This window comes from Ptychodera flava, chromosome 12, assembly GCF_041260155.1.
Source record: "Ptychodera flava strain L36383 chromosome 12, AS_Pfla_20210202, whole genome shotgun sequence".
Lineage (NCBI taxonomy): Eukaryota > Metazoa > Hemichordata > Enteropneusta > Ptychoderidae > Ptychodera > Ptychodera flava.
Genome location: NC_091939.1, coordinates 16,960,187 through 16,982,294, shown reverse-complemented (window position 1 = coordinate 16,982,294; position 22,108 = coordinate 16,960,187). Strand labels below are relative to the sequence as shown.

Below are 22,108 nucleotides of genomic sequence, written 5' to 3'. Positions count from 1 at the left end.
CATTATTGTGGAATATTGTATACAAGATATAAATGGACAATGTCACAATGTCATTGGAGGAAGAAATGTGCAAAAAGTATGAGGCACTGGGTATGGAATGCATAAAGTAATGTGATATCCATGAAGTGACGATAGAAGCAATTTTTTATCATTTGTAGAATTTTAGGAAATCCTAAAGGGGAAGGTAATTTATAAAATTTATATTATATCTATATTCTCTATTCTATGAGCTTATATATAATACTGAAGAAGCAGCTGGTGCACATTTTCAACTTTAACCCTCTCACCACAATGGTTCAGTCCCAACCTATTGTTATCAATGGTGAGTGTGGACCTGTTCACAGGGAATTAGGGGTGTGCAAGTTAAACTCTTAGGATACCTGGGGTGTACTGTTTTGAATTTAAAGTCAATGATGGACCAATGGAACAATTTAAGTCATGTTCAGTTAGAATTAGTTGAGCAAATTTCATCTCTTGGTGACATAGTAAAGTCAAATCCTGGTAAGTAAATCGTTCTTTCAACTCTTTTACCCTGCCCTTTTACCTCTATGGTTTGAACCAATCCCACTGTTCTCTATGATAAAGTTGGAACTCTAGAGAGGGAAATGGGGAGGAAAGGGTTAAACGGAAGTTACAGGACCGTGGGCGCACAATAGGGGGATTGCTGATGACGCACCATTTGCATACACTGAGCGGGAATTTTTGAATTTTCATAGCATCGCTTTGACCATATGAGAAATTTGAATAATCATGATGGGCACTTTCGTGACATATGCAAAGAAGGGTCAAATGGTCGTACAGGAAAAACACTTTGAAATATGCATTCTCCCACAAAAAACAGAACGTTTTTTCGGTTTTGACTCGAGTTTTGTCGCATATATTCACAGGCATCATATACAAAATTCAATGACAATGAACGCCTGAAACATGGCAAAATTATGGGATTCTTGGACAAATCACGGCACGTCCGATCAGTAGCGTGGCTTTTTTACATTTGCATAGATTTACGATAATCCTACTTTTATAGGGGAAGTTCCTGTTTAAAGTAACAAGTCATGGCTGATGACACAGTCCATGCTCACACCATTACTTGACATGCACATGCACACTACAATACAATGTCTCTGTGCCAAGTTTGAACGAAATCGGTTAAGGGATAGTGAGTTATGGTTGAAAAACATGAAAAAGTCGCAACAAAATGGCCGCCCGGTGGCAATATTAGATTGTATCACTAAATAAATTGACGTGCATATATATGCCATAGTACATTATCTGTGTACCAACATTGAATGAAATCGGTTTAGGGATAATTGAGTTATGGTTCAAATACATGAAAAATTCACAACAAAAATCGCCGCCCAGAGGCCATATTGGATCATATCACGAAATAAATTGACATGCATATGTATGCCACAGTACTTTATCCTTGCACACAGTTTGAAAAAAATCGGCTCAGGGGTGACTGCGAAACGGCTGCTGACGGACGGATGGACGGACAGGACCCAATCTATAAGTCCCCGCCAGACTGCGTCTGCATGGACTTATAAACTACATTGAAAATGAGACTGTCTCTGTAGGAATTTGATTGCAATGGTTGTCAACTCTAGATGTGATAAAATTTGTTATGTACCTGTGGTGGTTCTTGAAAGTCAAAATCAGTGCCTTCACATGTGACTGACATCAAACTCTGTATGTCTATATATATATATATATATATATATATATATATATATATATATATATATATATATATATATATATATATATATATATATATATATATATATATATATATATATATATATATATAATTTGCATACACATCTCCATGACACCAGCATCGTGTTTTGAAACCGTAGTGATACCTTCATTGACATAACACCTATTGACAATGTAAGTCTTGGTGTTGTATGTTGGTTTTCATCATCACAAAAAATTGGAAACTATCAACCATTGAATACGACAGAGAATAACAAAAATACATAACAATAGGTTTTCAGTCCAAAATTAATAGCTGCCCCACTGTGTTATAAATTATATGTTTTGGTATTAATTATCTCAAAAGAAGTAGTGCCTGACTCTGGAATGTCAGAGAATATGCCACGGGCACGGTTTGTGCAAAATAAAATGTGATATTACATACACAGTCACATTTGCTTTTTTGAAGTAAAAATGACTACAAAATTCACAGCTACAGGTAGTCAACATTTAAAGCCGCACTTTTCAATCCCAGGTTCTCGCATTAGTGGAGTTCTCCTCCCAGTCAAAACACATGGCTAGTATGATATTTGATTTCTATAACATTAATTACACAAACTGATCTCAACCTTTTGTCACATTTTGCTAATCCTGCAAACAGAGTTTATGCAGCTTTTGATTGATGGTCGGTTCAAATCGCTAACGGTCATTGATTCCCCACCACGAACGCTCAAATTTCCTAAAAAATTGTCTTCCAGTCGCGTTTAAACTTGGAATATAATCATAGAGTTCGATCAGCACACACTTCACGCTGACCGCTTGGCAGTCTGTCTGTGTTTTTGCAGCTGGGGAAAACTAAAACGTGGCATTTTCTGGAGCATGTGCCCGCGTGTTGCCTGTTTGGTGTCCACTTACACAATGAATGCTGCCATACCATGGCGTCCTTCTAAAGGGAGGCTCCGACTTTAAAAGATAAATTGCTTGTTTTAACAAAATATTTTAATGCACATCATAACGCAGAGCTTATGATGGAACTGAGTGAAATCTGATGGAGAAATTCAGGCTCTGTCTGTGAAGTAGTTGTTTACCAGATCATGGATTGCAATGGATACATTTGTATCTGATCATCATGTTACTTTGCAGTGTAACATAGTCACTGTATCCGAAAGCAAATGTCATTCTGGCAACAGCCCTTAGCACATAAAGACCAGTGTGTTGTGTAATATTCATGAGGTATTGAAATCTACCGACGGATAGTTTTTTGCAAAAGCATATTTCACGCTAGCTTTTCTTTCAGTGTTTCTGTGGGACAAATACCAAAAATTCCACTTTTTATCAACTTTAGTGGCCCCTTGAGACCACACCTGAAACACCGTATGAACTTACCTTGACCCCGTAAACCCCCTCTTCAGAAAAAAAAAATCTAGCAACATATACCGGTATAATGTTTGCAATTTCAAAAGAAGACAGAAGACAGACACGCCTCATCATCTTCTTAACACCTCAGTTAATCCGGATCCTGGGCCTTTTCAAGCCAGGGTTTCATAGCATGGAAACTTTCAATGACTTTGGGATAGTGGCCTTCTGAAGGAGGTGTTCTTTTCCATCTTCCGTACAATCCAAAGTTAAACCAATAAAAACTTCAAGCTTGCAGATTTATGTTTAGGCTTTTCCTGACTCAAGGTAGAATGCCTCAAGGACAGACGGACTCTCAAACATTTTCAAAGCTTTTCTGATCTACCACTTGTGGGGGTTCATTTAAAAGCTCTTGGTGTAAAAAAATTTTGTTTTAGATTTTTGAAAATCAAAAATTATATTTTCTCCATATGACAGCCATTTTGAGTCTCAAATATCACTGAACCTTGGGTAATTTCTTTCTCTGGTTGTAAAAATTGCACGGTGAGCCCCATTCTTGATTTTGAAAGAGAGTGGTTGAAATTGTCCTTGTGAAAAGTTTGAGTAAAAGTTTAAGTCTTTCACTAGACTTTCCATAGGCTACACTTGCAGAGTCCTTCGTTGTGTGACTTCAGGTAACTTGATGAACTGTACCTGTGTCCAGACACAGACCTGGTTGATAAGGTGATCTTTCAAATAAACAGTGGAGTGGCCATCACTCCCCAGTGCACTGTGATGTTGTTCAACTCTCCTCAAATTTTAGCCACACCTATGCATATGTAAACTGACATGCCAGAAATCACCTTTTGCTCAGTCAATCTGATGTACAATGAAAGCTGAAGGTGTAGGTCTCATCATTGGCGTGATCAGCTGTTTGTTGTTATTCTCCATTGCTAATTGACTGTTATTCATTATCATGGTAAACTCTCTGAATGTCAAACCAAGTGAAACCATCAACTTCTTGACAAAACGTCAGTACCATATCATAAGTAGCATCTCTGTTCTCACCAGAAACAATGGTCTATTGTACATCTTGAGCTTTGCCCAAAATTTTCTCTTCATTGTATTGTTGGCCATTGGGGAAAAAATTTGGGAGAAAGTCTCCTAAGGGAACTGTCATAATTTACATCCTTGGGGTCCGAGGAATCTGAATGGGGTCACTCAAAAATTGAAAGCTACTAGGGCCCAAGGGGTAGGGGGTTGCTCATAATGTGGAGGGAAAGAATATATTTTGTGCAAAATATATTGAAATACCTCTCAGATTGCACAATTGCACACATCAATTTCTCAAATTTCCTATGCAAAAGGGGGACATCTACTTCATGCTTTCCCCCTTGGGGTGTTCTAAGTTTTACTCAGTGAAAAACCAAATTGAAAACACCTCTCAGATTGCACAAGGCTGCACCCATCAATTTCTAAAAATTTTCGAGACACGACACACACAGAGAGGAGACATACCCTTCTGACACTTTCCCCCTAAGCCTCTCACATGTTCTCCCCCTGTACTTTTAAGTTTGCCTTGTTAGATATCCTAGTGAAAACCATGTCATGACATATACATCCAAATTAAAGAATACTATATGATTGAATACTGGCTATAGTGTGAGCTTTTGTATCTATTTTTTGTTGTGATTTTGGATTTTATTTTGTTGGTTTCATCTTTTTCAACGTTCATGAGATAATCTATGATAATGTAGCAGAGTACACCTGGATTTGAAGGTCTTTACTATTGCTGTATTTATGTAAATGTTACAAATTTTGGGGGGGGAGGGTTCATTATAAATTTCTGTATTAGAGAGGGGCTAGGGGGTTACCTATCAGCTGTTTGTTGTTATCCTCCATCGCTAACTGACTGTTATTCATTATCATGGTAAACTCTCTAAATGTCAAACGAAGTGAAACCATCAACTTCTTGACAAAACGTCAGTACCATATCTTAAGTAACATCTCTGTTCTCACCTGAAACAATGGTCTATTGTATGTCGTAACCTTTGCTAAAAGTTTCTCTTCATTGTATTGTTGGCCTGGGGGGGGGGGGGAACTTGGGAGAAAGTCACCTATCCTACACATGCATCTATTTAGATTAACGAACTTCAACAGAGAGTAAGCGAATATTTCTCATTTCAAAGGACAGGCTATACTCCTATTGTATAACCTTTTGCTATGATCATCACTATTATTGTAGATATGTTTTATCACTGATCAGTTGCACTGGGCACAGTAATACTGGCGTTGGGGCCTCTGATAACCCATTTTTGGACATTATAAATGAGCATACATATTATGACTATAATAACTATCTGTCAAATTTCTACTTAAGATTGCTCTATATATATATTATATATATATATATATATATATATATATATATATATATATATATATATATATATATATATGTGTATGTGTTTGTATGTATTATTATAGGACTTTTTCAACTGGGGGAGGAATCATAGTTTTAAGTTTCTTCCACAACAAAAACCCATTTAGATGTCTTGAGTCATTTCACACAATTAATCCAAAATTTAATAAATAAGCTTGTCTTTTATTTGTGTATTCTCTGTTCTTTGATTTGCTACAAGCAATCTCATGAAATGTAAAACTTTTAAACTGTGGCAAAAGAATGTACACAGAAATTAAACTTTTGAAAAGTACTGTCAGTTCACAGACATTCTGAAAGAAACTTGCAAAGTTTCAATACAATGAAAGAAGAACTAATAAGTACATGTATCCAGAATAAGCATCAGTGCATTGAGCACTGCCGTCTTACGATATCAAACTTTAAGTTTGGAAAACTTGTACATAAAATATATATTTGATTCTGTCCATTTGTCATTTGGCTGAAGACTTTGTCCATTTAAATACTGGCATCACTGTTTATCCGGATTTGAAGAGCAGGATAGCAACTTGACCGAGGTAGAAGTAGATGAAATGCTTTGTTTCGTGGGTCACATAGCTACCAAAGTTACGTCCAACAATACAATGCCATGTTGGGTTGTACTTCTTGTCAAATTCTTTCTTGATGTAAGCAGCAATGTCCTTCTCAATGTTGTACTTTTCCAAAGCTTGTGTAGTACAATCGACAGCATCCTGCTGCATCTCTTCAGACATGTCTGCGTTCTTGATGACTGCTTTCCTGTCAGACATGGTGCTGTGCAAAAAAAAATGGGTTGCCTTGCGTCAAAGTGTGAACACGTACATTTGGGGATTACTATCAAAACTACGGGAATGAAATTCTACACAATAATTATCATCAACATTCTCACATGAAAACTACTCTGGGTTCTAAATAGAAACTTGTTTACTTCTAATCTTTATCCCTGCTTAAATGAACTTCAGAAAAGTTCATGTGGATAGAAGTACAACTCCGGCGCGTTCGCACTGTATCCCATGGCAACAGCACAGAGGTTCCGAGTCTGCAGACGGCTGGACGTGACATACGTCCGCCAAGTCTCGTAAAAGCGAAACGGTAAAATAACGAATGCCTAAACCCCATTTCTGCACTGAAAGAGTCTTGATCTAAATTCTTTTTTCGGTCAAAACATGTGATGAACTAAGTTGTCACATTGCAGAGCGCCGCTGAAGGTACTGAAGATGCATTTCCCTAGCTCATTGATGAATTACATGTGCTCTGAGCAGCCGCTCATAATATCAAGTTTACCAACAGGAGTTAAAGTTTTAGTTCACATAAATGCAATTTACCTTGATTTCGATGTTTACTGCAAACAGGCAACAACAAAGAATCACGATGAGTTCCAGTCGTGCTTCGCAATCGCTCTTCTAGTAAAGTGATTCAAAGTTGAGCTTGTTGTCCGAATGTACCATGTCCCTAAGCAAGATACTATAATGTGATTGGGCCACTGTTAAATAACCTATATTCTATTGGCTACAAATCAGTGTATCTCGTCGGTAGCGTATACCAAGTCGACTGCCGCTCAACTTGTTGATTGGTTATAAATATTAAATACTACATTTCTATTGGCTAATGTACCGGCAATGTCGTCGGTAGTCTTTATCAACCCACAAACCTTTGCGAGTAGAGCAAAAAGTTTGCTGCGGTAAACGGGTAAAATTCGCGCGATGATCTTTCATCATCGTCTCCCTTTCCAAGGGCGGATTTATTCCTGGATAAAACTTTGGTAGCAGGTGTGTCAATCATTATGTGATATGTTTATTATTAGTGACTATAAGCATGTAAAACAAGGAATGGTCTCAAAAGCAGTATTGATGGCGCCCTCTAGAGATACGATCCATTCACGCGGCCGGGGGGGGGGGGGGGGGGGGGGGGGGGGGGGGGGGGGGGGGGTGGGGGGGGGGGGGGGGGGGGGGGGGGGGGGGGGGGGGGGGTGACATGGGAGGGTCACTGAGTTTGTGCAAGTAATTTGGAAGGGTGGTTTTTAGCTCATATTTGGTATGTTTTATGCAAGGAAATTTTCATAACATACGACAAAATCCTTCAACTGTTAAGATTAAATAAATATAACCAAAGTTGATAAAATTGTATGTTTGTGGTACACAGAATAAAATATGGGGAACCATTAATGTGCAAATCTCAAACCGTCTGATGATTTTGACAGATTTACATTTTTCAATGAAATGGCAATGTCAGTGTCTAGTGGAAGCATTAATACTTACTTTTAGTAACATTAATTTCACATACACAATATGCAAAGAGGAAATTTTCTTCGTTTTGGGTATTTTCCCCCTAAGGCTTATGAGTTGTGCTTTCAGAGTATGTACAGAGTATTTCAATCAAGGGATAACTGTTGAAACACCTCTGGCGTATATCAAGAAAAACAGTAGATTTAAATCATAAAAGAGCCACCAAATGTGACCAAATAACACCAATTTTGTTTGTATATTTTCCAAATCTTCTACAGGAGTAGGGGGAAAACCTGTCCTGATCTCCCTCGGTTACTCCTTATACATAGCATCCTAATCTATTTCCATCAGTGTATAAAATATAAATGTAAATTACAAATTTATGGTGCCATCAAATCAATTATATATTTTCCAAATCTACATCAGGATGCCCGGTTTTGCCTTCCTGACCTTCCCCAGCTACTCTGTACATCACACATATTATCAATTTTCATAATAATGAAATATTAAAAAGTTAATTTAAATCATAAAAGTGACACCCAATCCTGCTGTTTCATAACAATATTAAAAAATCCTCTACATCGGGGATCTGACCTCTTCCAGCAATACTTATGTTGTGAACAATTTCAGTTAAAGCGACAAAGTCAGCAATTTTTAGCTACAGTATAGACTATAGTCTATAGAAGCTATTGGGATGGGTATCCGTCCAACGTCCATAGTCAGTCTGTATGTATGTATGTATGTATGTATGTATGTATAACCGTTTGTGAGGATGTATGTCCGTCCACTCAAATATCTTGAGAGCTGCAGTACCTACAGATTTGATATTTGTTGTGTGGATGCAAAGTGATTATGAGAAACTGTCTTTTTTTATTTTTTTATATTGTTGAAAATATGCAAATTAGCGCAAAAAGAAAGAGGCGTTTTTTTTTTTGGGTTTAAAAAACTTCTTCTTAATTGCTTTGATATTTGGTATACAGGTCCCTAGGGATGACCCAACTTAGATTTGTTCAAATTGTGATGAAATATGCAAATTTGTATTTATAGGAATTTTTTTTGGTATTTTTGGTCAAAAATTTATTTCATCAAAACCGCTTGTCTGACAGCTTTGATATTTGGTATACAGGTTCATAGGAATGATCAAAATATGATATATTAAAATTATTATGAAATCTACAATTTTATATTTTTGGGCAATTTTTGGGGCTGTTTTTGCCATTTATGGTGAAAAAAAAAAATATTTCTCTAAGAGTACTTGTCTAATAGCTTTGATATTTGTTCATTAAGTTATTCTCTACATAACACAGTGGAGCTCTGTTGACTGTTAGGTCACTTGGTTTTTCAAAAGCACTGGTCAGACAGTTTTAATATTTGGTATACACAACAGGGCCCTAAAGGATGACTTTAGTGAGATTATTTCATACATTCAGGAAATATTTAATTCTGTATCCATGTCTTAGTCTATAGTAGCTTCAGGGACATTGGCCCTATGTTTCATGAATTTTGTTTGACACAAGATACTACTCATATTGTTTGAGATGTTGTAAGATACTAAATAAATGGGTGAACATGCATACATTCGACCCCAGTTTTACACAAATTAAATGAAACCATCGCAAAAATGAATGGTCATGACCTCATTCATTTTCGCGATGGTTTCATGTATCGTGTCTAAAACCGGGGTCGAATATATGCATAGTCACTCATTCATTCATTATTTTTCAACATGTCAAACAATATGAGTAAGTATCTCATATCAAACAAAATTCATGAAAAATGGCCGACTTTGTCTCTTTAAAGCACCCCTCTAAAATAAATTGAAATCAGTATCAGATAATGGATTACAACGGATATATTTGTATCTGATCATCGTGTGTTACTTTGCAGTGTAACATAGTCACTGTATCTGAAAGTAAATGTCATTCTGGCAACAGCCCTTAGCACATAAAGACTACAGTGTTTTGTAGTAGTGCATGTTTCATGCGTAGATGATACCATTTCTAGCTGTTCTTTCAGTATTCTATGGGACAAATACCAAGGATTCCACTTTTTGTCAACCTAATGGCCACTTGAGACCACACCTGAAACACTGTATGAACTGACCTTGACCCCTTTATAGCATGGCAACTTTGGGGACATGGCCTTCTCAGGACGTGTTCTTTTCCTGTCATACAGTTCAAAATTAAAACCATAAAAACTTCAATCTGGTAGGTTTATGTTTAGTATGTCCATATTTTAGCCTTTTCCTTACTTTTATAAGTCGAAAAGTATTATTCCTTGCCGTATTAAAAGCTCCCAATAGTAAAACTTCAGGCAATAAACTTTCCAAAGTCTAGGGAGCATTAACTTTACAATGTTTGAATTTTTTTAAAGGCCACAAAATAAGTTATTAATAGTTTGAAACACATTTTCTGAGTATTAAAGAAACATGTAAGAAACAAAGTGCTCTTTGTTGGATGATTTCCTTATTAAAATAATCGCCATCATACCCATTCATAATCCGATTACACCAGGTCAAAATTTGCAATACAATAGTTGTAAACATAGACACAATACAGCACAGAACAGACAGTAAATCACTGGTACATACAACAAAGTCAAATTCACGAAAGAAAGATATATGGACCTCTGGCCAAAAGACCAAGAAGTGATGTCAGGTGTTTTGAAAATAGTAAGCGCATACTGCACCAACCATATATCAATCTGTAAGTCAAATAAGTGGTCACCAACTAAGGCCCAATGTCACTGATGCCATCAGCAATCTTTTGTTGAAGAGTGATATTGTATTTAGCTACCAGCTTGTGATACCTGCCAGAAAGCATTTGAATATAGAGACAAGTCTTTCTCTGGTGTAACCTTCATTTGTCTCTCTACAAAATCACCATATGAACTGCATGCTCTTGCATATCAATAAGCAGGGAAGTGTATACCCAATAAGCTGGTGAGAGTGGAATATTACTAATGAGGTGTGGGAAATTAATGATACTATTATAAGGAGCGTTCAGTTTTTACGGCTGGGGGGGCCGGCAAATCTTGTCGCCGGTGTTCAAAAAAATATAGACCCCCCCTGCATTTTTCGTGAAAAAAAGATGACCCCCCCCTTTGTCAGACGAAAAAATTGATGACACATCCCCCCCCCCCCCCCCCCCCCCCCCCCCCCCCCCCCCCCCCCCGCTTAAAAATAACTAAAACCCATATGTCAAATTTACCCACATGATTTGGATTTGAACTCCGGTACGCGGCACACTTTATTCGTGTAGCAGAGATGCCAGTGCACAAACTTCTCAGTCACATCCATTGAAACGTCTGTTAATTAGGACGACTGTAAGGCAATTTTTAACTTCATTTCCATAGACAACTCATGTCCATGGACATTGTATAAAGTGAACTTTATTGGAGTGGTTCGCCAAAGGCAGCCCTCCGGTTAAGAGGGTCATGGGCCATTACGTAAAGTCAACTTTATTCTAGTGGGCCACCAAAGTAGACTTTACTGGACAGGGCCGCTGAAGGCGCACGGCCATTAAGATTGCCGTGGGGTATTACATAAAGTAAATTTATTGGAGTGGGCCGCCGCAGGCGGGCCGCCGGTAAAGAGGGTCGATCATGGCCATTGCATGAAGTAAACCTAATTGGAGTGGGCCGCCAAAGGCGTCTGCCCGTTAAGAGGAGATGGGTAATACATAATGTATATTTATTGTAGTGGGCCGCCGAAGGCGGCCCGCCGGTAAAGAGGATCGATCATGGCAATGGCATAAAGTGAACTTTATTGTTGGTATTATGTTTTTGAAAATGTGGTGACCCCCCCTTTCCTACCAGTGAAAAAGCGATGACCCCCCCTTTGCGGATTCCAAAATTGTGATGACCCCCCCCTGGATTTTGCCGGCCCCCCCCCCGCCGTAAAAACTGAACGGTACCTAAAGTTGAAATCATCTCTCTTGTCATATAGCCTAGTAGAAAGGTGGCCATTAGAGTCAAATTCAAGGAAAATATCCAGATATGAAGCAGAAGAGGCCGTTTCTGTAGTTTCTTTTATCTCCAATTCTTGAGGATAAATCATAGCGAGATAGTCACTGAATTTGGAGTTATTCATTGAAATAACATTGTCTATGTATCTGAATGTTAGGTTGAAAGTTCTAGCTACAGAGACCTTTTTCTGTTTGAAGGTTCTGGATAAATTCTGCCTCATATGAGAACAGAAATAAGTTGGCAAGCAAGGGAGTACAGTTAGTACCCATAAGAACAACATAATACAAAAAGGCAGATTTTCCAGCAATCCTATGATTTGATACACTAAGTATTAGGTCAAAATAAGATCTGTGATATTGACAACAGATCTCGCCCTACGACCATCTTAAATCAATGTATTGTGGATAAGGGTTGTTTTTCTTTGTGCTTGGAAAGTTTGATATGTGGGCTGGCAGCATTGTACTGTTATCATTTGTGAATTTGACATAATGTTCTTTCCAGTAGCAGCAAATACGGTATGGAAAAATGTCTTCCATTTGTCAATAACAACACTTGCAGAGTCCTCCTATGTGTGACTTCAGGTAACTTGGATATGATCTTCACATGTCCCATAACAGGCCTGGTGCCATGGTAGTAAGAAGGTGACATTTCAAATAAACAGCGAATGAGTGGCCACTCCTACTGTAAGGTTGAAAATACCAACTGGCCTTCAACTCTCCTTAAACTTTAGCCACACCTATGCATATGTAAACTGACATGCCAGAAATCACTTTTTGCTCAGTCAATCTGATGTATAATGAAAGCTAAAGGTATAGGTCTCATCATTGGTGTGATCAGCTGTTTGTTGTTAGTCTCCATCGCTAATTGACTGTTGTTCATTATCATGGTATACTCTCTCAATGTTGAACAAAGTGAAACCAGCAAATTCTTGACAAAAAAGTCAGTACCATATCATAAGTAGCATCTCTGTTCTCACCTGAAACAATGGTCTATTGTACATCTTGACCTTTGCCCAAAATTTTCTCTTCATTGTATTGTTGGCCATCGGGGAAAAAATTTGGGAGAAAGTCATCTAAGGGAGTTGTCTTTATTTACATCCTGTGGGTCTCTGAATGGGGTCACTCAAAAATTGAAAGCTACTAGGGGGTTGCTCATAATGTGGAGAGAAAGAAGGGGATTATTTATTTGGTTCAAAATATATTGAAATACCTCTCAGATTGCACAATTGCCTTGTCATATATCCTCGTAAAAACCATGTCATGACATACATCCAAATTAAAAAATACTATATGATTGAATACTGGCTGTAGTGTGAGCTTTTATATCTATATTTTGTTGTAACTTTGGATTTTTTTGGGTTGGTTTCATCTTTGTCAACGTTCGTGAGATAACCAATGATAATGTAGCAGAGTACACCTGGATTTGAAGGTCTTTACTATTGCTGTATTTTGTAAATGTTACAAATTTTGGGGGGGGAGGGTTCATTATAAATTTCTGTATTAGAGAGGGGCTAGGGGGTTACCCAAATCCATCATGGTTGGCAGGGGGGTACTCAAAATTTCAGTTTCCAATGAAATTCCTCAGACCCCTCCAAAGGCTGTAAATAATGACGGCTCCCTAACCTATATATGCATCTTCTTATATTTATGAACTTTGACAGAGTGAACAAACATTTCTCATATCAAAGGCAGGCTATTGTACAACTTTTGGGAAATGAAAGATTCTGTAGATAACCTTTTGCTATGATCATCACGAATTATTGTATAGATATATTTGAATACTGATCAGTTACACTGGACACATTAATAACTTGGCATTGGAGTTACTGATAAAACATTTTTGGACAAATTATAAAATGGGCATACACATTATGACCATGATAACTATCTGTCAAATTTCTGCTAAAGACTGCATGTATATATCTCACAGGACTTATTTCCAAATGGTGGAGGAATTAAAGTAAAGTAATCGGGTTCTTCCACAACAAAACGCATTTGGATATCTTGAATCATGCCACACAATTACCAACTTTGGTCAAGTATTAAAGAAGGAAAACATGACAATAAATTTAATAAATAAGCTTGTCTTTTATTTGGGTGTTCTCTCTTCTTGATTTGCTACAAGCAATCTCATGAAATGTGGTAAAACTTTTAACTGTTGCACCAGAATGTACAGAAACTTTTGAAAAGTACTGTCAGTTCACAGACATTCCGAAAGAAAGTTGCAGTTTCAATACAATGAAAGAAGAATTCATAAGTACATGTATCCAGAATAAGCATTAGCGCATTGAGCACTGCCGTCTTACAATATCAAACTTTTAAGTTTGGAAAACTTGTACATAAAATATATATATTTGATTTTGTCCATTTGTCATTTGGCTGACGACCTTGAGTCTGTTTCATTACTGGCATCACTGTTTATCCGGATTTGAAGAGCAGGATAGCAACTTGACCAAGGTAGAAGTAGATGAAATGTTTCGTTTCGTGGGTCACATAGCTACCAAAGTTACGTCCAACAATGCAATGCCATGTTGGGTTGTACTTCTTGTCAAATTCTTTCTTGATGTAAGCAGCAATGTCCTTCTCAATGTTGTACTTTTCCAAAGCTTGTGTAGTACAATCGACAGCATCCTGCTGCATCTCTTCAGACATGTCTGCGTTCTTGATGACTGCTTTCCTGTCAGACATGGTGCTGTGCAAAGAAAAATGGGTTGCCTTGCGTCAAATTGTGAACACTCATACGGCACAAGGACCATACAATGGACGTAAATTGGTTATCGTTAAGGTAGTACGCACCTAGAAAGTGAAAGACTTAAACTTTTGCTCAAACTTTCCTGAATGAAACTTTAAACCAGTCCGTTACCGAAAGGAAAAAAAAAATTTGGGTTACCAGTTACCTTGCAAAGTTTGGAACTAGCAAAACAATTTACCCAACACTTTACGATATTTGAAATTCAAAAGGGCCGCCATTCTTGAGTTAACTCTATGGGGAAAAAATTAAATTTTGGATTTTTGAAAAACTAAGATGGTGAAATTATTTCTTTCCCCAAGAGCTTTAAAATTAGCCCCACCAAGTGATGGATCAGAAAAAAATTGTAGAAATTTGACAGTCGGACTATTTGAGTCTCCCCCTAAGGCGCATTCTACCTCAACCATACTAACCTACTAGTTTCTGCCAATGCCATGGCAAGTAAAAGTTTGGGATTTATATCAAAATTACGGGAACAAGATTCTGCACAATAATCATCATCAACATTCTCTATGAAAACTGATCTGGGTTCAAATTACACACATGTTCACGCTGATCTGTATCTCTGCGTAAATGAACTTAAGAAAAGTTCAAGTGTACACAAGTACAACTTCGGCGTGTTCGCACTGTATCCCATGGCAACAGCACAGAGGTTCCCAGACTGCAGACGGCTGGACGTGACATACGTCCGCAAAGTCTCGTAAAAGCGAAACGGTAAAATAACGAATGCCTAAACCTCATATTTCTGCACTGAAAGAGACTTGGTAAATTAATCTCAATTCTTTTTCCGGTCAAAACATCATCTGATGAACTAAGTTGTCACATTGCAGAGCGCCGCTGAAGGTACTGATGATGCATGCATTTCCCTGAACTAGCTCATTGATGAATTACATGTGTTCTGAGCAGCCGCTCATAACATCAAGCTACCAACAGGAGTTCGTTCACATAAATGCAATTTACCTTGGTTTCGATGTGTACTTCAAACAGGCAACAACAAATAATCACGATGTGTATCGGTCTTGCCTCGCAATCGCTCTTCTAGTAAAGTGATTCAAAGTTGAGCTGGCTGTCCGAATGTATCTCGTGCTTGAGCAAGACACTTTAATGTGATTGGACCACTTTGAAATAGGCTTTATTTTATTGGCTTCAGATCAGTGCATCTCGTCGGTAGCGTATACCAACCGTATCGACTGCTGAACAACCTGTTGATTGGTTATAAATATTGAATACTACATTTCTATTGGCTAATGTACCGGCAATGTCGTCGGTGGTCTTTATCAACCCATAAACCCTTGCGATAGAGGGAAAATCTGTCTAGATAGTACCCTTCTTCTGCTACGGTATACATTACGTACGCTTCAACCGAAGCTTGCGCATGGCACATATTCTGTAACCGAGAAGTTACTACAATCATTCGTTGTTTCTCTCACAAACAGTACCTGTGGACATTGGCCATTCACGCTTGTTTAGTGTTTTTGAGGCCAAGCCAATTCACAGTCGCTTGGTGGGCTATTCAGCTCTGGGACCACAGTCCCTTGGTGGGCTATTCAGCTGTGGGACTATTCGCCCCATAGACGAGTGTAGGCTACAGAAGCGAGAAACACCTCTCGCTTCTGTACACTCGTCTATGGGGCGAATAGTCCCAGAGCTGAATAGTCCACCAAGGGACTGTGTCTGGGACTATTCCACCCATAGACGAGTGTACAGAAGCCAGAAACACCTCTTGCTTCTGTACACTCGTCTATGGGTGGAATAGTCCCAGAGCTGAATAGCCCACCAAGCGACTGTGGCCAATTTATCCAGAGACAAATCATAATCTGCCCCTACCCTTCCCATCCACGGGGATAGGGCGCTATTAGTCATTGCAAGAATGTGAAAAAATAAAACAAAATTATGATTATGTATACAGTTGATGAAAATTTAATATTTCTATCATTATTGTATACTTACAAAAGTACGGCACTGCACTGAATAACGGTCAGCATTACTGCCAAGTTGTAGAACGGACCCTCACCAATAATCAATAAGCTTATAGTTAGAGCTGTAGCATTACACAGTAACTTGACGCGCGGTCACAGTACGGCCTCGGCAGTCTCTCAAAACAGACATGCCGACGATAATACATGTAAATGAATGAACCCATAACCATCTGTTCACCTGACCTCTTTGCTCCTTTCTACTTTTTTGTTTTGTTTGCCTGTCTTCTTTGTATGTTTTTCTTTTATGTCAAGTTTTAAACATTTCTTTGAATGTAAGAGGCTAAAGAGAAGACAGAAAGAAAAAACAAATAATGAGGTATTTACAAAAAAACCGGAAAGTTGCTATCTGCCTTCTGAAAGAAACGCAGTCCAAACATCTAAAATATATGGAATATGAATGGAGAAGAGAAATACTTCCTACAAATTTCTTTGAAACTTTGAAAACTTAAATTCTCTCGATCTTCCCACACAGTAATGTTCGTTTTGGAGAAGATTTTGTATCTCCCCCTCGACCCGATTAAAGATAAGAGGGGTTCAGTAATAGATAAAAAAAATACAAGCACCAAAGTACAGATACACCTGGAGCAGACACGGGACGACTTTTTTCTAGTTTCATCGCATATTTCCAAACCGGAGTTAGAGACCCGGTAAAGTCCAACGTAAATGACCCACTTTCGGAGGATGGTGAGTTCGAGACTCCAGCACGGTGTTTTCCCTTGAGAAAGGCACTTTACTCCATTTTGCTCCATTGGGTAATGGCTGGTGGATACCTCATCCTGTAGGCTAATTGTGCATTCGCCTGGTTGATGATGGATTAAAAAAATCAAAAACTTAAACGCTTGTAGAAGATAAGCAATATACAAAAATTATGTCAAATAATAATGTCTTGAATTCCCTTACAACCTCAAACTACTTTTGAGTATCCTAAATTTAAAATTCACGAGAAAAATAAACTGCGAAAGTTAGAGCATATAGAGATAAACTTAACTGATCGCTTGAACCGCTTAGAAGAACAGATAGCTGAAACATTTGGAATCTACGACAAAATTAGGAGAAAAAATAGAGACAAAAAAACTTCAAGTTTTTTCTATGTATGACCTCGTGCGATCTTACTGTGAAAAAAAGATGTTTTCTGCATAAAGAAAAACGAAAATTATAAAAAATAACAAAATTAATTGAAAGTCGGTGATGACGAAATTACTGGTCTAGAGAACATTTTATCTGAACAACTAAAGTAATACAAAAATCATTGAATCCGAATATTGAGATAGACTCGGATAGCTGTAATATTTTCTGCGATGCTAAAGACTGGGGAGTAGAGCGAAAAATTGTATTCGACACTGAAAACAAAATTAGTGGATATGCCATCAAAAATTACAGCTATGGCCCTTTAAGTGCATAATTAATTTTTTAATTTTCAACATAAACATGGCCACTACTAATACATATGTTCAAGTCGAAAAAAAAAACTTTCAAAAAGTTTGTTTCCAAGTCTACCATGAACTTCTCCTCTTGTCGTCTTAGAAGGTTCAAATATGTCTTTGTTACTTGTGGTTCTGCCATTGACATAGAATCCTCATTTTCTTCAACCGATAGATTTGGCTCTGATTTGTTGTCACAGTCATTTTTCCAAATGATTTTAATAGCTAGCTCTGTCTGTTAGTACATGGCAGGCTTTTCATTCTTGAGTACACCAAATGCAATTACTTCAAATGATATGTTACTCCCTTGCTCGGGTCGGTTGGCAGATATCAATCCCAATCTCATTCAAGGAGTTCTGCCATGAATTGCCAATCAGGCTTACTTTCCGGCAAAACTTTGGGTGCATTTCCATACTTAATATTTTTTCCTGTAGAAACACTGCACTGGACTCTGGGTACCATTGTCACAAAAATGCCAGAGTGTACAGCTATGTGAAGAGGTTTAGTGGCTATTGCTCCTGGGTGAGGGTGAAGCCAGAAAATAAATAGAAGAGTTTTCCTCAATACAATATCGCAGCGAGATCAAAGTATGGAGGTCCTTCCTTCTGAGGGCGAACTTTGGCAACTTAACTGCAACTCTGATTTTTTCGCTCATTATACTCGTTGACCTTAAAAATAAAAAATGCCGATATGCTTTTCATTGTCATTCCTCTGTTTTTCTTTTTTTAGTGCAAGTTCTGTGCATACGTTTCACATTTGCAATGAACAGGAAGCTGGAGATATCAAGCCTCCATCTGTCAAACAGCATAGAACTTCGTTTGCTATTTATCTCCTGTCCCAGTTGCTCGGCTTTTCCCGGCAGCAGTTACTGCCTGCCATCGTGTTTGTCCCACGATCTACTATACGCAACAGCTTACCACTAACTGAAGTTTACTACTTCAATTTAGTTCTCTGTTTTGATTTTTATATTCCCAAAGACTTGGAGCAAGTCTAATGTTTACTTCAGACAAGTCGACGTCCTGCACGGAACCAATCATTTCGGCTTTACTTACCTATGTTATGTAGCAAAACAAGCCTTTACTTGCCGTGACTTTAGATAACGAAAACGTGCCCAGAATCACCTCTATATCGCGGCATATATTTGTAAATAGAAACAAGACTTTTTGACCAATTGGACATGTTTGAAAATCAAAGAGTTGCCCCCCCCCCCCCCCCCCCCAAAAAAAAAAAAAATGCGGCCGACTAAATGCTCCATTGCGCTTAAAACTGAACTTTTTTTGATCGGGTTTCGTAATCATCTTAGGCCTATGATCAGATGATGTTCTTCGTTGTAAAATAATTTTAAAATGTAGTTTCTTCAGTGTTAAGGTCAAAAAATCATGTTGAAAAGCATCATGTTCAATTTGTCAAGCTATACCTGTACGTGTGTAATATTCTATTTTCTCGATCGACATCAATATTCCTGTCCACACCAGAATTCGCTCGTCAAAAACAGCATTGCCTATACAATATGCAATGCACTGAGTGTACAAGGCTTATTCTTAATAGTTCAAAACATTGTAAGGAACTGAATAACAAAAATATTTGTTTTAAAGAACAAAAATACTGCAAATACTGAAAAAAAGTGCATTAAACTCTGTCATTAGTGTCGAAAGTGGCATGTAAATTTTAACGTTTTAACATCATTTCAGGTTTCCCGCCATTTTCAAAAACTAATCATACGACAGAGATAATAAAGATTACAACAACAAAATGTTGGCCACCGTGTGTTGTGCATTCAAGTAAATGGCATCATGCTTGTTTCTGGTATGATCACAATGAGTATGTGCAGGAAATACTGTTTTTGTACTTTTCCTTGGGGGCGCCATTTTATGAGTGCGGCACCGTTTATTATTCAGCCAGGTGCCTGGTATTATTCATCGTCCGCTCGCACGGCTCGTCAGCCAGACACCAGCTGCCCGGAGCGGAGACCTTGGCAAGCGAAGATGGGTATTATTCAGCCAACTTGTAGGCATGGTCCAAACACAGTCCCTCTATCCACTGTGGTCCAAATCAGTGAGCAGTGATACGTCTATACACGTCCCTAAGTTAGCACATTTACTCGAACCAACTTTGGTTTAAAAATAATGAAAATGATGCATAAAATTCGCAGCCATTGGGACTTTATCTCTATGGGGTAAAAATAAAAGTTAAGATATTCAAAAATCTAAGAAAGTTTTTCCTTCTCCAGGACCTTTATCAATAAAATGAGCCCCCACATGTGGTAATGAGAAAAGAATTGTGGAAATTTGAGGATCCAAATATCTGTCTGGAGGTGTGCTTCATCTATTGTCGCTACAGGATTGGATTTGCAAAGTCTGGTTCTCAAGGTTTCAACTAAATTTAAGCTAAAATTGGGTATCTCACATACTTCACACATGCCAGACTCCTTGTCTGTGTACACACACACACACAACTAGGGATGTAACGCACCGACCCATGGAGGACAACATAAGTTAATGCAAAAGAATATTTATTAGCTTTCCCAAATAACTTACAAATAAATTGACATTAGTGAAAATATATTTCAAAGGGAAGTTAAATGTATAAATATAAACAATTTCAATTTATGGGTGACTGTTGCGATGAGTTGTCAATTTTGAAGTTTGTAGTGACCAGAGAATTTATGCAGATATCACAGAAATACTTCTATTGTCATGTAAACCATGTTAATTCAGACTACTCCCATTGCCTAGATCACAAACATATTATTCACCATTATTTATCAATGGCACTCATTACATAAGCAGTCATATTGTTTCAGGCACTGGTCATTGTTATAAATGGTAAAATGCTAAGAGCCACAAGCTAAAATCCTGGCAAGAGTTTATCCCCACACCATTTACAAAATCCTTAAATCAAAAACCATGAAATGTTTGAGTCAGCAACATATGGTAAAACAATGATGAATTTCTGTGACATAATAATTATTATTATTATTAATTCTTTATTTCGGACAATGAGCATGTCCATATATATAAATGGTTACAGGATTGGCAAAAAGAATGATACAAAAAAGGTTACATCAAGAAATATTCATTTATGGGTTAGACCATAAAGACATATTTCTGAACACAGATTAGAAGACTGAATTTATCCATCTTTTCCTCAAGTCAGAAGTGAAGTACACAACATCATACACTTACGTATAATTAGGTTCTCACTCATAGAAACCCTTTTCATCAAACTATTGATTTGCTTTCTAAGCAAAGCATCAAAAGTGTCAATCCTATTATATACAAACATAGTACTAGCACTGCTGCGTCTGTCATATCGTAGAAGTATGCGACCAGCATTATTGTAAGCAACTTTCAATTGTTTCAGGGCGCTTTTATTATAGCTGACCCATAAGTTACCACCATACAATTGATAGCAATATGCTTTAAAGAGTTTACATTTAACACTCTGAGAACACATAGAAAATTTTCTCAAAAGCATGTTAGCAGAGATATAAAAAGATCTCCTCTGACGCTCGATATCAGAATTGTCACTGAAGGTATTTGCCAACATATAGCCGAGGTGCTTTTTCTTTTCAACAAATCGCAGTTTAACTCCATTGAGATAAACAGCCGGAATATGTTCCATCATACATCGCTTGAGAATTATACACATACATACAGTTTTCTCTGTATTGAAAACAATATCATGAATATTGCCATAATTGCTACATATATTTAAAAGTATCTGAGTTCCTTTCACTGACGGGCTTATCAGACATATATCATCTGCATACATCAGATGGTTAACAAAAATACCACCGATGTTGCAACCAACCTTAGAATTAATCAATCTATGGCTAAGATGATCCATATACACATTGAAAAATTTTGGGGACAATACACCACCTTGCTTCACACCGTTTTTAACAGTAAAATGATGGTCTGCGTGTGTACTTGCATGGACATATGTCCATGGTACTTGACATGGAAGACTTTGATGCCAAATCAACTATCCGGTAGGTTATACATAAAGCCATGCAAACTGTATTCAAAGCAACCTGTAACTTTAGGAGTGATAAATAATCACCTGCTAAAAATGTAATTCATTATTTACAACATCACCAATGTAACTGATCAAACACTCTGGCTTCTTCTGCTTCTAAAATTTTCTTTTGATCTGTTGTCTGTGATCAGATTATAATATATCAGTTACAATGACGTTTTGCATGTTTTTGAAAAGTAAAAGGTAGACACTGAGAACCTTTGTTAAAAAGTTCATGTACATGATGAGTATCAATTTTATATACAAAAATGTACATTA

The 22,108-nt window shown here is 37.6% G+C and overlaps 2 protein-coding genes across 2 annotated transcripts; both read right to left on the bottom strand.

The window, feature by feature from the left end:
• Positions 1–5,617: 5,617 nt before the first annotated feature.
• Positions 5,618–6,936, bottom strand: LOC139145192 (dynein light chain 1, cytoplasmic). The gene is made up of 2 exons (XM_070716183.1): positions 6,796–6,936; positions 5,618–6,244 (listed from the first exon to the last, which is right to left on the bottom strand). The coding sequence occupies exon 2, from the start codon at positions 6,238–6,240 to the stop codon at positions 5,971–5,973; it is 270 nt and encodes an 89-aa protein (XP_070572284.1). The 5' UTR covers positions 6,241–6,244; positions 6,796–6,936; the 3' UTR covers positions 5,618–5,970.
• Positions 6,937–13,728: 6,792 nt separating this feature from the next.
• On the bottom strand, positions 13,729–15,538 carry LOC139145191 (dynein light chain 1, cytoplasmic). The gene is made up of 2 exons (XM_070716182.1): positions 15,370–15,538; positions 13,729–14,352 (listed from the first exon to the last, which is right to left on the bottom strand). Exon 2 carries the CDS (start codon positions 14,346–14,348, stop codon positions 14,079–14,081), a length of 270 nt encoding a protein of 89 aa, XP_070572283.1. The 5' UTR covers positions 14,349–14,352; positions 15,370–15,538; the 3' UTR covers positions 13,729–14,078.
• Between the last annotated feature and the right edge of the window lie 6,570 nt (positions 15,539–22,108).

Coding starts and splice junctions, on each gene's coding strand:
- LOC139145192 (XM_070716183.1), bottom strand. CDS start 6,240: ATGTCTGACAGGAAAGCAGTCATCAAGAACGCAGACATGTCTGAAGAG.
- LOC139145191 (XM_070716182.1), bottom strand. CDS start 14,348: ATGTCTGACAGGAAAGCAGTCATCAAGAACGCAGACATGTCTGAAGAG.